Here is a 12,968-nt window from a genome sequence, read left to right on the forward strand (position 1 = left end):
CTACTATGGATGCACTAATAAGGTTAGAAACAGATGTTAAAAAGGCATTGGCAATGAAAGAGGTACTGATAGCTGTATATTTTGACATCGAAAAGGCATATGACATGATGTGGAAGGAAGGATTGTTATTAAAGTTGGAGAAAATGGGAATAGAGGGAAGATTTTATAATTGGGTAATGAGTTTTATGTTTGGCAGATCTATACAAGTGAGGGTAGGAGATATTTTATCTAGTATCAGTAATGTAGAAAATGGTACGCCCCAAGGAAGCGTTATTAGTCCTATTTTATTTAATATTATGATTAATGATATTTTTGAAGGAATTAATCAGGATATTAATAAAGCACTATACGCTGATGATGGAATATTGTGGAAAAGAGGAAGAAATATTACCTTTGTTGTTCAAAAAATTCAAAAAGCAGTAGGGAGCATTGAGAGATGGTCACTAGAATGGGGTTTTAAATTTTCCACAACTAAATCTTGTTGTCAGTTTTTTACTCGTAAAAAGATAGGACCTGATGTTCAGTTATATATATATAAACAGCCATTGGAAAGAGTGGTGGAATTTAAATATTTAGGTTTATGGATGGATTGTAGACTGACTTGGAAAATACATATAGAATTTATAGAAAATAAATGTAATGGGGTACTTAATCTAATGAGATGTTTAGTAGGACAGGATTAGGGTGCAGATAAACTATCAATGATGGGAATATACTATGTATATACTTATATATATATAAATATACTTCTTCGCTCCATAGTAGATTACGGATGCATTGTATATGGGTCTGCATCTGCATCGTTGCTAAAGAAATTGGATGTTATTCAATATAGAGCATTAAGATGCATTCTAGGAGCTGCTAAAACAACACCAGTAGCAGCAATGCAGGTAGAGCTATCAGAAATGCCTTTAAATTTGCGCCGTCAAAAACTATCTATGGCATATTGGATAAGTTTAAAGGGCCATAATAATAGTCATTTAGCTAAGGAAGTATTAGAGCAAAGTTGGGAGATTAGACAATTACATGGTACAGGATTTGCATGGAAGGCTCAGGAATGGGCAAAAGAAATGAGGATAGAATCAAAAATATTTGGACCAACTATAACAATATCTCCAATACCACCTTGGTTGTTAAGTGAACCACAGATTGATTTGACAATACATGACAGAATTCAGAAAGGAGAAGTTGGAGGTGAAGTCAAATATAAAACAGTAGAATACATTAATACTGTTCATTCAGCATTTATTCAGGTATACACTGATGGTTCAAAAAATCCTGAGACAGGACGAACTGGTGCAGCATTTTATGTACCAGAATTTAAAAGTGGGAACAAAGCAAGACTAACTGACGCAACTTCAGTGTACACAGCTGAATTAGTGGCCATTCAGATGGCAGTTGAATGGTTTGAAGAGGAAAGGTCAAACTCTAAAAGGAAAGTTTTAATTTGTTCAGATTCATTGGCATCACTTTTAAGCTTGCAAACCTTTCAATCATGTAGGAAAGACATACTGATTGCAATTTTGATTATTTTATTTAGATTAAGACAATTTGGAATTGTAGTGCAGTTTTTATGGGTACCAGCACATGTGGGGATACAGGGAAATGAAACGGCAGATAAAATGGCCAAGGAAGCACTCAAAGTGGATAATATTGACAGAGCAGTCACTTTAAGTAGGGTAGAAGGGAAGTCATTGATTCAACAAGCTTGTGGGAGTAAATGGCAGAAATACTGGGACTCATGTAAGAAAGGAAGACATTTCTATAGAATACAAAATAATGTAAAACCAAGTCAAATTAGTCATAATATAAATAGAAAGGAATTTATTATTTTTACAAGATTAAGAATGGGGCACACCAATCTTAATGCAACACTACATATCATGGGCAAACACAACTCTGGTTTTTGTAATGTATGCCAGCAAATGGAAACTGTAGAACATGTTTTGATAAGATGTAAAAAATTTGAACAAGAAAGAATGGAGCTTATAAGAGAAATGCAAGCTTTGGGTATTACAGAATTCACAATATACAATATTTTAAAAACAGGAATAGAGTATGGTAGACAAATACAGCATTAATGAAGTTCTTAAGGAATAGTGGCTTGAAATACAGAATATAGAGAATCTTCCATGTAACAGCTTCTTTCATACTCCAGCACAGTAGGTGGCGGTATGCACCTTTTCAGTTGGTTTGCAACCCGCCAATAAATCCACAGAAGAAGAAGAAGAAGAAGATGTTCATTGTCCGGTCTCGTTTTCCATGAGTTGTGCTGCGTTAATTCCTGTACCTGTTGGATTTATCAAGTAAAGTCTTATCTCCTATCTCCTTCATCGTGTGTTTTCTGCGCAAGCAACCTCTAACATGACTTATGATTGCATGTATTATTGCACATCATGTGAAGAAAATTTGTAAAGGCCTATATTTTAAATTACAGTACCAGTCAAAAGATTGGCCACATTACTATTTTTAATGTTATGAAAGAAGTCTCATGCTCACCAAGCCTGCATTTATTTGATCAAAAGTACAGGAAAAAAACAGCAATACTGTGAAATATTATTACAATTTAAAATAATGGTTTTCTGTTTTAATATACTTTAAAATATAATCTGTTTCTGTGATGCAAATTGTCTAAACATTCATATTACCTCTATGGCATTTTATATATTATATTTGTTGTATTATAGAGCCTAAATGTTAATGTGCAGTTTAATAAATTGCTAACACATTTTATTTCAGTATTTATTATGTATTTCAGTTGATTTCACTCATCTCAGTATAGCAGTATAGTTTGGGAATAGCCATGGCAATTTACTAATGTAAGTCGATCTGCCCCATTAATTCACACTGAGACACACAAAACTTGCAGGATTCATATTTAAACAGTCTTTTTGTGGCTTAATATTCACAGACACTATATCACAATTAGAGTAAAGAACTAAAGAATAAAAAAATCTTACCATTCACTGTCATTGGCTTGAGTTGATCCTCGAAATGGCTCTTCCACTGAGGTAAATTCTTTTAGAATTATTCTTCACCGCATTTTAAAACGATGAAAAGTATCCTACATGAAAGTGACCAAGCTTGATGCGCTTTTCCGAGCTGACATGGGCGTTCACTGTGTTGAATGTATCGCCTCAGAATTTGCGTCTGAATACGTGTGCGCTCAGTGGGTGTGGCCGCATTAGCGGATAATGAGCTGATTCACAAGCGTCTGACAGCCTTCTCTTTCCAAACAGATTACATAAACAGAGAATATTTGTTTCGATTTGACTTACAAGATTTAAAACCTGACCTTTCACTGTTTCTTTAGACATGTCTCATTTTTTGTGATTAGTATTCACTAAGTTACAGTTCATTTTCTGAGTACTATCAGAATGGACTTCCTTCAGAGGGAGACGACAGATCACGCATCATGTTAGTTTTCTTTATTTTGCAAAAAGCACAACATTTTGTGTTTACACAAAGAAGACATTCTATAGTTTCAATTGATATATTACTTCTGTCTCTATAACAAAAAATTACAGAGCTTTTTAAGTTGATTTTGCTGCTATGTGAAAAAAATCCAGCAAAACGCTCCTCTATGTTTTTCCCGACTCTGAGGTTAAAGGGCACCTATTATGCAAAATTCACTTTTACATGGTGTTTGAACATTAATGTGTTTCGGCAGTGTGTGTACACAACCACCTTATGATAAAAATCCACCCACTCTTTTTTTAATCCCCATAAATCAAGAGCAGTGTCTCAAAACAAACCGTTTGAAAATTCTGGGCAAAGTGACGTCACTACTAATAGTGGATAAAAGCAAGATGACAACATGAGTTATAACCATAATTAAAATATACCTGTTCTATGTCCATGCAGCATTCTCTGGCTCTGTAGGCATCATTGTCCCACTCCGGTTAAAACTGAACACCACTGCCAACAATTTTGGATTGTTTCAGTGCATGAGATTGTCTTGTTTGTTGCATGAGCTCTTGAAGCCCACGCTTTTCTTGAAAGGGGGCCAGGAGCAGCAGCTCATTTACAATTAAAGGGACACACACAAAAATGGTGTGTTTTTGCTCACACCCAAAAAGTGGGAAAAGTGGTTTGCCCTGGAACAAGTGTCGAAGCATGCTGTGGTCTCCACAGATGCCTCTGCCACCAGCTAGGGAGCCACGTACAATGGGCATACAGTTTTGGGTCTGTGGACAGGACCCCAACTGCAATGGCACATCAACCGGCTCGAGTTGTTGTTTGCGAATGGTTTGCTACTAGGCAAGCACATACTGGTCCATACGGACAGCACTGTGACTGTTGCATAAATCAACCATCAGGGTGGTCTACGCTCCTGTCGCATGTCACAACTCGCCCGCCATCTCCTCCTATGAAGTCAGAAGTATCTGAGGTCACTTTGTGCCATTCACATTCCAGGCGTGCTCAACTGTGCAGCTGACGACCTCTCACAGCAGTCTCCATCCCCAGGTGGTTCAACTGATCAGGATATGCTTCGAGACTACACAGGTGGACCAGTTTGCCGCCCCGGACAAGTTTTATTGCCAGTTGTTTTGCTCCTTGATGAGGGGACCCTCGGCACGGATGCGCTGGCACACAGCTGGCCCCAGGGGCCCACGCAAGTATGCGTTTCCCCCAGTGAGCCTTCTTGCACAGACACTGTGCAAAGTCACGGAGGACAAGGAGCAGGTCTTGTTGGTTGTGCATTATTGTGTCGCCACTGTTGCTGCGCATTTGCATGCATTTGAAAGTAAGTCTTTGGGAAAGCAAGACCTGATAGTCAGGTTCCTGAGAGGGGCGAGGGGATTGAATCCTCCTTGTCTACACTCTTTACCTTCTTGGGACTTGTCCCTGATGCTTACGGCACTTTGGAGACTGACCTTTGAGCCCTTGCAGTCAGCTGAGTTAAAAACCCTGTCCCTTAAGACAGTTCTCTGGTCGCATTGGCTTCTATCAAGAGGGTAGGGGACCTGCATGCTTTTTCAGTCGAAATTGTGCCTATAATTCAGCCCGGGTGATTCTCATGTTATCTTGAGACCATGGCCCGGATATGGGCCCAAAGTTCCTACCACTCCCTTTTGGGATCAGGTGGTGAACCTGCAAGCACTGCCCTTAGAGGAGGCAGACCCAGCCCTGGCTCTGCTCTGTCCTGTTCATGCTTTGCACAATTAAGTGGACAGAACACAGAGCTTCAGGACCCCAGATGAGCTCTTTGTCTGTTACGGAGGCCAGCAGAAGGGAAAGACTGTCTCTAAGCAGAGGATGGCTCACTGAATAGTGGATACCATTGCACTGACATCAGGGGTGTTGCTTCTTCCTGGGCGCTGACATGTGGCAACTCGCTGACAGATATATCTAGAGCTACCTCGACTATAATTGTATTTTAATTGTACTTGTTTAGAATAACAGCCGCGTTTGCAGACTTTATTGGTGTTATTGCCCGCACTTAAGCTTTAGTTAGTTTCGGTTTTCAGCCATTCACGGGTTTAGGCTTTTGCAGTGCTGATTTGCAAGGCGGGCCTGGCGAGGCTGACCATACTTAAACTCGTGTAATTCAGAAGTGAGCAGGACTAGCGAGCTGGCAGTGGTGACGGACGCATGAGCACGTAAGTGTTTTGCTTAATATCTGTTCTGGGTCAGTTGCTTCGTTTATTATTTGCTGCTAGGAAGGATTTAATTCGTATCTGTGTTTGTCCTATTTCCTACCTCGACTATAATTGTATTTTAATTGTACTTGTTTAGAATAACAGCCGCGTTTGCAGACTTTATTGGTGTTATTGCCCGCACTTAAGCTTTAGTTAGTTTCGGTTTTCAGCCATTCACGGGTTTAGGCTTTTGCAGTGCTGATTTGCAAGGCGGGCCTAGCTCGTTTCAATCACGTGTTAATAAGTTAATAAGCAGTATATTAATTGTGTGTGCGCGCTGTCGCGGAAGCGTTAGCGGGGTGAAGACCGACTCGGGTAAAGACCTGCGACTCTACCTGCGCGACTCCACCGAGCAACGACACCGGTAGGCACTTAAGTTTCTTCCCTCCTTTCACACTTGTCCTTCTTCCTCTGCATGTGCTTTCAACTCATTCCTGTTGTCTCTCGGCAACGCTCCACTAACCCTCGTAAAAGGCAGCGCAATGCTTCTAACCTGCGTCCTGTTTACTCCTCTTCTAACACTAACACTCCTCTCTCTGTCTCTGTGGGTCTATGGAATTGTCAGTCAGCAGTTAACAAAGCTGACTTCATTCCAGCCTTTGCTACTAATTCTTCTCTTAATATCTTGGGCTTGACTGAGACCTGGATTCGTCCAGAGGACTCAGCAACCCCTGCTGCTCTCTCTAACAACTTCACTTTCTCTCATACCCCTCGCCAGTCTGGGAGGGGTGGGGGCACAGGTCTTCTCATGTCTGACAATTGGAAATACTCGACTCATTCGTCTCTGTGCAACTACAATTCATTTGAGTTTCATGCTATTACAATCTCAATTCCTGTCAAAATTCATATCGTAGTAATTTATCGCCCCCCAGGCCAACTGGGTACCTTTGTAGAGGAACTGGACATGCTGTTGTCCTCATTCCCAGAGGATGGTAGCCCACTTGTAGTTTTTGGCGATTTCAACATTCATCTAGAGAAGCCTTATGCTTCTGACTTCCACTCTCTGCTAGCCTCATTCGATCTTAATCGGCTCATAACCACAAGTACACACAAATCTGGCAACCAACTTGATCTCATTTACACTCGCAACTGCATCACCGACAACATTCTGGTAAAACCTCTGCACTTTTCTGATCATTTTTTCATTACTTTTAATCTTCAACTCCCCATTTTTTCACCACCAACCCCGCTACCAGTTACCTTCAGACGAAACCTGCGCTCTCTTTCTTCTTCTCATCTTTCCTCTACTGTATCATCCTCTCTTCCCTCACCCTCACAATTCTCATCTCTGGATGTGAATACAGCAACAGACACTTTATGTTCCACATTAACTTCTTCTCTAGATAGTATCTGTCCTCTGTCATCCAGGCCTGCACGTGCCACTCCCTCTAATCCCTGGTTATCTGATGTTCTTCGTGAACATCGGACCAAACTCAGGGCTGCAGAGAGGAAGTGGCACAAATCAAAAGATCAATTTGACTTTTGTAGCTATCAGTCTCTGCTCTCATCCTTTTCTGCTGAAATTCATGCTGCTAAATCCTCCTATTTCCACAACAAAATCAACAGCGCTTCAAACACACGCACACTTTTCAAAACATTCAACTCTCTCCTCTGTCCCCCTCCACCACCACCCACCTCATCCCTTACTGCTGATAATTTTGCTACATTTTTCACTGACAAAACATCTACCATCAGCAGTCAGTTCTCCGCTCCACACACACAGGAACTCAGACCAACCACACACACAGCCACACACCTCCTCTCTTCATTCTCTCCCCTCACTGAGACAGAAGTATCCAAACTTCTCCTCTCCAATCATCCTACTACCTGCCCTCTAGATCCCATCCCCACACACCTTCTACAAGCCATCGCTCCCACACTTTTACCAGCACTGACACACATCATCAAAACATCTCTCCACACTGGCACTTTCCCTAACACATTCAAACAGGCTCGGGTAACCCCACTGCTTAAGAAACCCACATTAAACACGTCTCTTGTAGACAGCTACAGACCTGTTTCTCTCCTACCATTCATAGCAAAAACACTTGAACAAGTTGTTTTCAACCAGGTGTCATCTTTCCTATCACAGAGCAACCAATTGGATGTCAATCAATCTGGTTTCAAGAGTGGCCACTCGACTGAGACTGCACTGCTGTCGGTCACTGAATCCCTGCGGATTGCAAAGGCTGATTCCAAATCATCAGTTCTCATTCTGCTCGATGTATCTGCTGCCTTTGACACGGTGAATCATCAGATCCTCCTGTCCACCCTCTCATCACTGGGCATCACAGGTACTCCACTTCTCTGGTTTGAATCCTATCTCACAGGAAGGTCTTTCAGGGTTGCCTGGAGAGGGGAGGTATCCAAAGCTCATCAGCTGACCACAGGTGTTCCTCAGGGTTCAGTTCTTGGACCCCTCCTCTTCTCCATTTACACTACATCACTTGGTCCCATCATTCAGGCACATGGTTTCTCCTACCATTGCTATGCTGATTACACACAACTCTTCCTTTCATTCCAACCAGATGATCCCACAGTAGCTGCACGAATCTCAAGCTGTCTGGCGGACATCTCGGCATGGATGAAAGAACATCATCTACAGCTCAACCTGGCTAAGACTGAGCTTCTCATCTTCCCTGCCAATCCGACTCTAAATCACGATTTCAGCATCCAGCTAGGCACATCCTCAATTACCCCATCAAATTCGGCCAGAAATCTTGGAGTAATCCTTGATGATCAACTGACCTTCAAAGACCACATTGCAATGACAGCTCGGTCATGCAGATTTGCACTATACAACATCAGGAAAATCAGGCCCTTTCTAACAGAACATGCAACACAACTTCTGGTCCAGGCTCTGGTCATTTCTAGGCTTGATTACTGCAATGCACTTCTGGCTGGACTGCCATCATGCACAATCAAGCCTCTACAAATGATTCAGAACGCCTCAGCACGTCTCGTCTTCAACGAGCCCAAAAGAGCCCACGTCACGCCTCTCTTCATCTCTCTTCACTGGCTACCACTTGCTGCTCGCATCAAATTCAAGGTGTTGACCCTTGCTTACAGATCTGCCACAGGCTCAGCACCCTCCTACTTCCACTCACTCTTACGAGTCTACACTCCTACCAGAAACCTGCGCTCATTAAAGGAGCGAAGGCTTGTGGTACCATCACAGAGAGGCACAAAATCACTTTCCAGAACATTCTCATTCACTGTCCCTTGCTGGTGGAATGATCTTCCTGCCTTCATCCGGAATGCGGAATCCCTGGCAATATTCAAAAGACAGCTGAAAACCCATCTCTTTCGTGAGCACTTAACCTCATCTTAAAAAAAAAAAAAAAACAAAACTTCTTATTCCTATCCTTTCACTTCCTCTAATCCCTCTCTGTTGTAGCTTAGGATAATCTGAGTACTGCCTATAACTTGTATTATGAGCACTTTTTGTCTATTTGCCTCGTCATGACGACTCGCTTGTTGTATTTCCTCACTTGTAAGTCGCTTTGGATAAAAGCGTCTGCCAAATGAATAAATGTAAATGTAAATGTAGAGCTGTGGGCTGGGCGACACTTAACACGTTCGCTAAGTTCTATAGCCTTGGTGTAGAACCGGTAGCCTCCTGCATAGTCAGCCCTAGTGGCCAGTAAACGCCAGAGCCCCCCTTCTAGTGTTAGCTTGCTGTGCCATTCCTCTCTCTTCGGACCGGATAAGTGTGCTCATTGCTCCAGTAAGTTCCCCAGTTGGCGAACCCTGTAGAGTTCATCCATCACCCCTTGTGGCCTCAGACATTGTGGAGTGTCTGACGCTAGGCCTAGCACTCGTATGCACTGCTACATGTGTTATGATTGGTGCCATATGTTGGGACTCCTATGGCAGTCCCATGTGTGTATTCTTCCACAGTAACTCCCCACGGTGAGCCAGTGTTTTTCCCTGGGCAGAGGCTGCTCTGCCGTCCCCGCCAAGTGTTGTCTTCCCCTTGTTGTCTAGAGCCACCTCAGGAACATTCCATATGTTGCACTGCCCTTGGTTGGCCAGTCCATATGTATGTTCTCCACATGTCACCTCCCTTCGAGCAGGATGTGGATTCCACAGTGTTCCATAGAAGGGCACGCTTTTCCAGTGTTTTCCAATAGTCTCACTGAGTGGGTCATGCGGAACAGCAGTGATAGACTTCTTGGCGTAAGCCCGGTTCCTCTTCCGCTCCGACGTGTGGGGGGATTCTGCGGCTTACGAGGGGCACTAGAAGGGCAAGTAACTGTGGCATTTTATTAGGGATACCAATTCGTCGGTTCACTGATAAGTCTCAGTTACGCTTGTAAATTAATTTGTGGTAAAATACCCTAAAATTTGTCAAGTCACATGGCCTGTGACTTCAACAACAGTAAACGGTTTCACACATTGTGCACCTTTCTCTCCCCTCAGGAAACAGTGGTGCTGAGGAAATGCTGCGATGTGTTTTGTTCATGCACTGGTGTACCTGGACCACGAGGACCCTCTGGAAGACCGGGTCAAAAGGTCAGAGATCCTGGTTATGTGGATTTAATGGATTTTTCTCACTGTCGCATTATAAGGATAAAAGCATTGCTGCTTTAGATTTTGACATAAATTAGTTATCCTTGAAAGCAGCATGATTTTAAATATCCTTTGCAAAGGGAATATGCTTATAATATCTTTAAGAATTCTACTTATGTAGGGAGCTCACTCAGTTTTGTGTGTCAGCATCTCTTTTTTTGTTTTTATTATTTAGGGCTCTACTGGTCAGAACGGTCATCCTGGATTTCCAGGAGATGATGGTAGTGTGGTAAGTGAAAGTGTAAAGGCCCATTCACACCAAGAATGATAACTATATAGTTCTAAAAATCGTTCTAAATATAAAAGAATAGCAGTGTCCACACCACAGCTATAACAATATAGAGAAACTATATCGTTGGGATCACTTTCAGTCAAGCCCCCTTTTCAAGGATACTTTGTCCCCTTGAAATCATTGTTTCAAATCAGTGTTTCATTTCTGAGTGTGTTTTGAAGAAACCGAGTAAAATCAATCTAATGTTGGTAGCATACAACATTTAGATGTGGTGCTTTACATGTTGATGTGGTGTTTTATGTTGTCGATGTATGTTTTCCATTCTTCTATATGATTTGTAAAGCGCTTTGGTGCAACTTTTAAATTGTGCTATATAAATAAACAAGACAAGACAAGACATATTAATGATTCAGCGGACCATTCATAAGACTTGTTGAACTTGAAGCGGCGCTAGTCAAGTCAAGTCACCTTTATTTATATAGCACTTTTTACAATGCAGATTGTGTCAAAGCAGCTTTACATGGATAACTTTTGGCTGCACAGCAGCTCTTAAAGAATAGTGTCAATGCAGGCAGATCAGAAGCACTGTTGAATAAATGTCAAGAATACTGTTGAATATCAAATGTCAAGTCAAATGTCAAGTGTCCCCAACTAAACAAGCCAAAGGTGACAGCGGCAAGGAACCCAAACTCCATCAGGTGACATCAGGTGGCAAACAAGTGGCAAATGAAAAAAAAAACCTTGGGAGAAATCAGGCTTAGTCGGGGGGCAGTTCTCCTCTGGCGAACAGTGCTTTGTTACAATCAGGTTGCTATCATAAGTCTGATAGGATCGCAACATTCAAAGTATTTATTTCAGTTCCATCCAGTTGAGGATCGTATTCATCACGCCGGTATGGACGGTTTGTTGAGGAACTGTGCTACTGGCTGTCATGCCGATGAGGCCTTTACAATGGATGATCTACTTGATTCGATCTCTGCTGATAATCCAGGGCTGCATTGTGGTCGTGTCCAGTTGAGGATCATATTCATCATGCCGGTATGGTCGGTTTGTTGAGGAACTGTGGCACTGGCTGTCGTGTCGATGATGTCTTCACAATGGATGATCTAGTCGACTCGATCTCTGCTGATACTTCAGGGCTGCATTGTGGTCGTGTCATGGCACCAGTCCTTGGTCTCATCTGGATACGGCCCGGATCCGGTTGACTATGGTAAACCTCCGGATAAACAGAAAGACTTATATTAGCTTAGATGCCATTCTTTTTCTGATGTAACGAGTACATCTGGTGTTATAGGAAGTGTTCCCGGTTCCGGCTGACCTTATTTATGCAGCCTAATAGTCCTTTAACGGATTTGAAAATATAAATTGATAGTGTGTTATGTATATGCCAGGTTAAAGAGATGCATTTTTAGTCTAGATTTAAACTGACAGAGTGTGTCTGCATCCCGAACAATGCTAGGAAGATTGTTCCAGAGTTTAGGTGTCAAATAGGAGAAGGATCTGCCGCCTGCGGTTCATTTTGATATTCTAGGTATTATCAGCTGGCCTGAATTTTGAGATCTCAATAGACATGAAGGACTATAATGCATTAAGAGCTCACTTAGATACTGGGGAGCTAAACCATTTAGAGCTTTGTAAGTAATTAACAAGATTTTAAAATCTATACAATGTTTAACAGGAAGCCAATGCAGTGACGACAGAACTGGGCTAATATGGTCATACTTCCTAGTTCTAGTAAAAACTCTAGCTGCTGCATTTTGTACAAGCTGTAGTTTATTTACAGCTCGTACAACAGACGGATTGGTGTATGATATCAAAGTACATCAAGAGCGATTCAAAAGCATACAGAGCTGTCTGCTCTCTATTCGCTCTTGTGCTACTGTACTACTTTGATGTCATGTCATTGGTCTGTGTAGCGCCGCTTCAAGTTCAAGAAGCTTTACTCCTGAATAAATACAGCCATTTGAATGAATCAAATGAATGAATGAACGACTTAATCATCAAGACATTTACCTTCACCTACTGGCAGTTTTAGTTTCTTATTTAGAGTCTAATTTTATTTTTTAAAAATAATTTAATATTTCCATGTTAATTAAAAACTAAAGGTATAGTTCACCCAAAATTAGATGGATTAAACTAGCTATTCACTTGAAACATAGCATGCTGAGGACATTCCGGAACTTCCAGGCAAGATGGCATGTTGAAAAATTGCTCGCATCAGAGACGGAAGCAAAATTGTCCCAAATAATTCAAAATAATTGTATAAAACTATGTTTTTTTTTTTTTTTTTTTTTAGCTTAAGTTATATATTGGAGTAAAAGCAGAAGGCTTAAAACTATCTTAGGTATTAAAAAAATGAATGTTGACCTCCTTTGGTTTACCCAACGTGAAGTAACAAACATAAAACTTGCAGTGAATTGCACGTATATTATATTCATTTACCCAATCAATCATCATTTACACTGCTCAAAAAAAAAAAAAAAAAAAAAAAGTAGAAAATATTAAATGAAATGATCAAAAAT

The 12,968-nt window shown here is 41.4% G+C and overlaps 1 protein-coding gene across 1 annotated transcript in view; it reads left to right on the top strand.

The window, feature by feature from the left end:
* The window catches only part of LOC137020424 (collagen alpha-6(VI) chain-like), a 54,027-nt gene that overhangs the window by 20,455 nt on the left and 20,604 nt on the right, over positions 1-12,968 (top strand). The window contains exons 8-9 of the mRNA XM_067385939.1: positions 10,065-10,157; positions 10,390-10,443. Of these exons, the coding sequence (XP_067242040.1) occupies positions 10,065-10,157; positions 10,390-10,443 (147 nt within the window). The remainder of the gene's footprint in view (positions 1-10,064; positions 10,158-10,389; positions 10,444-12,968) is intronic.

The sequence above is a fragment of the Chanodichthys erythropterus genome, chromosome 5 (genome assembly GCF_024489055.1).
Source record: "Chanodichthys erythropterus isolate Z2021 chromosome 5, ASM2448905v1, whole genome shotgun sequence".
NCBI lineage: Eukaryota > Metazoa > Chordata > Actinopteri > Cypriniformes > Xenocyprididae > Chanodichthys > Chanodichthys erythropterus.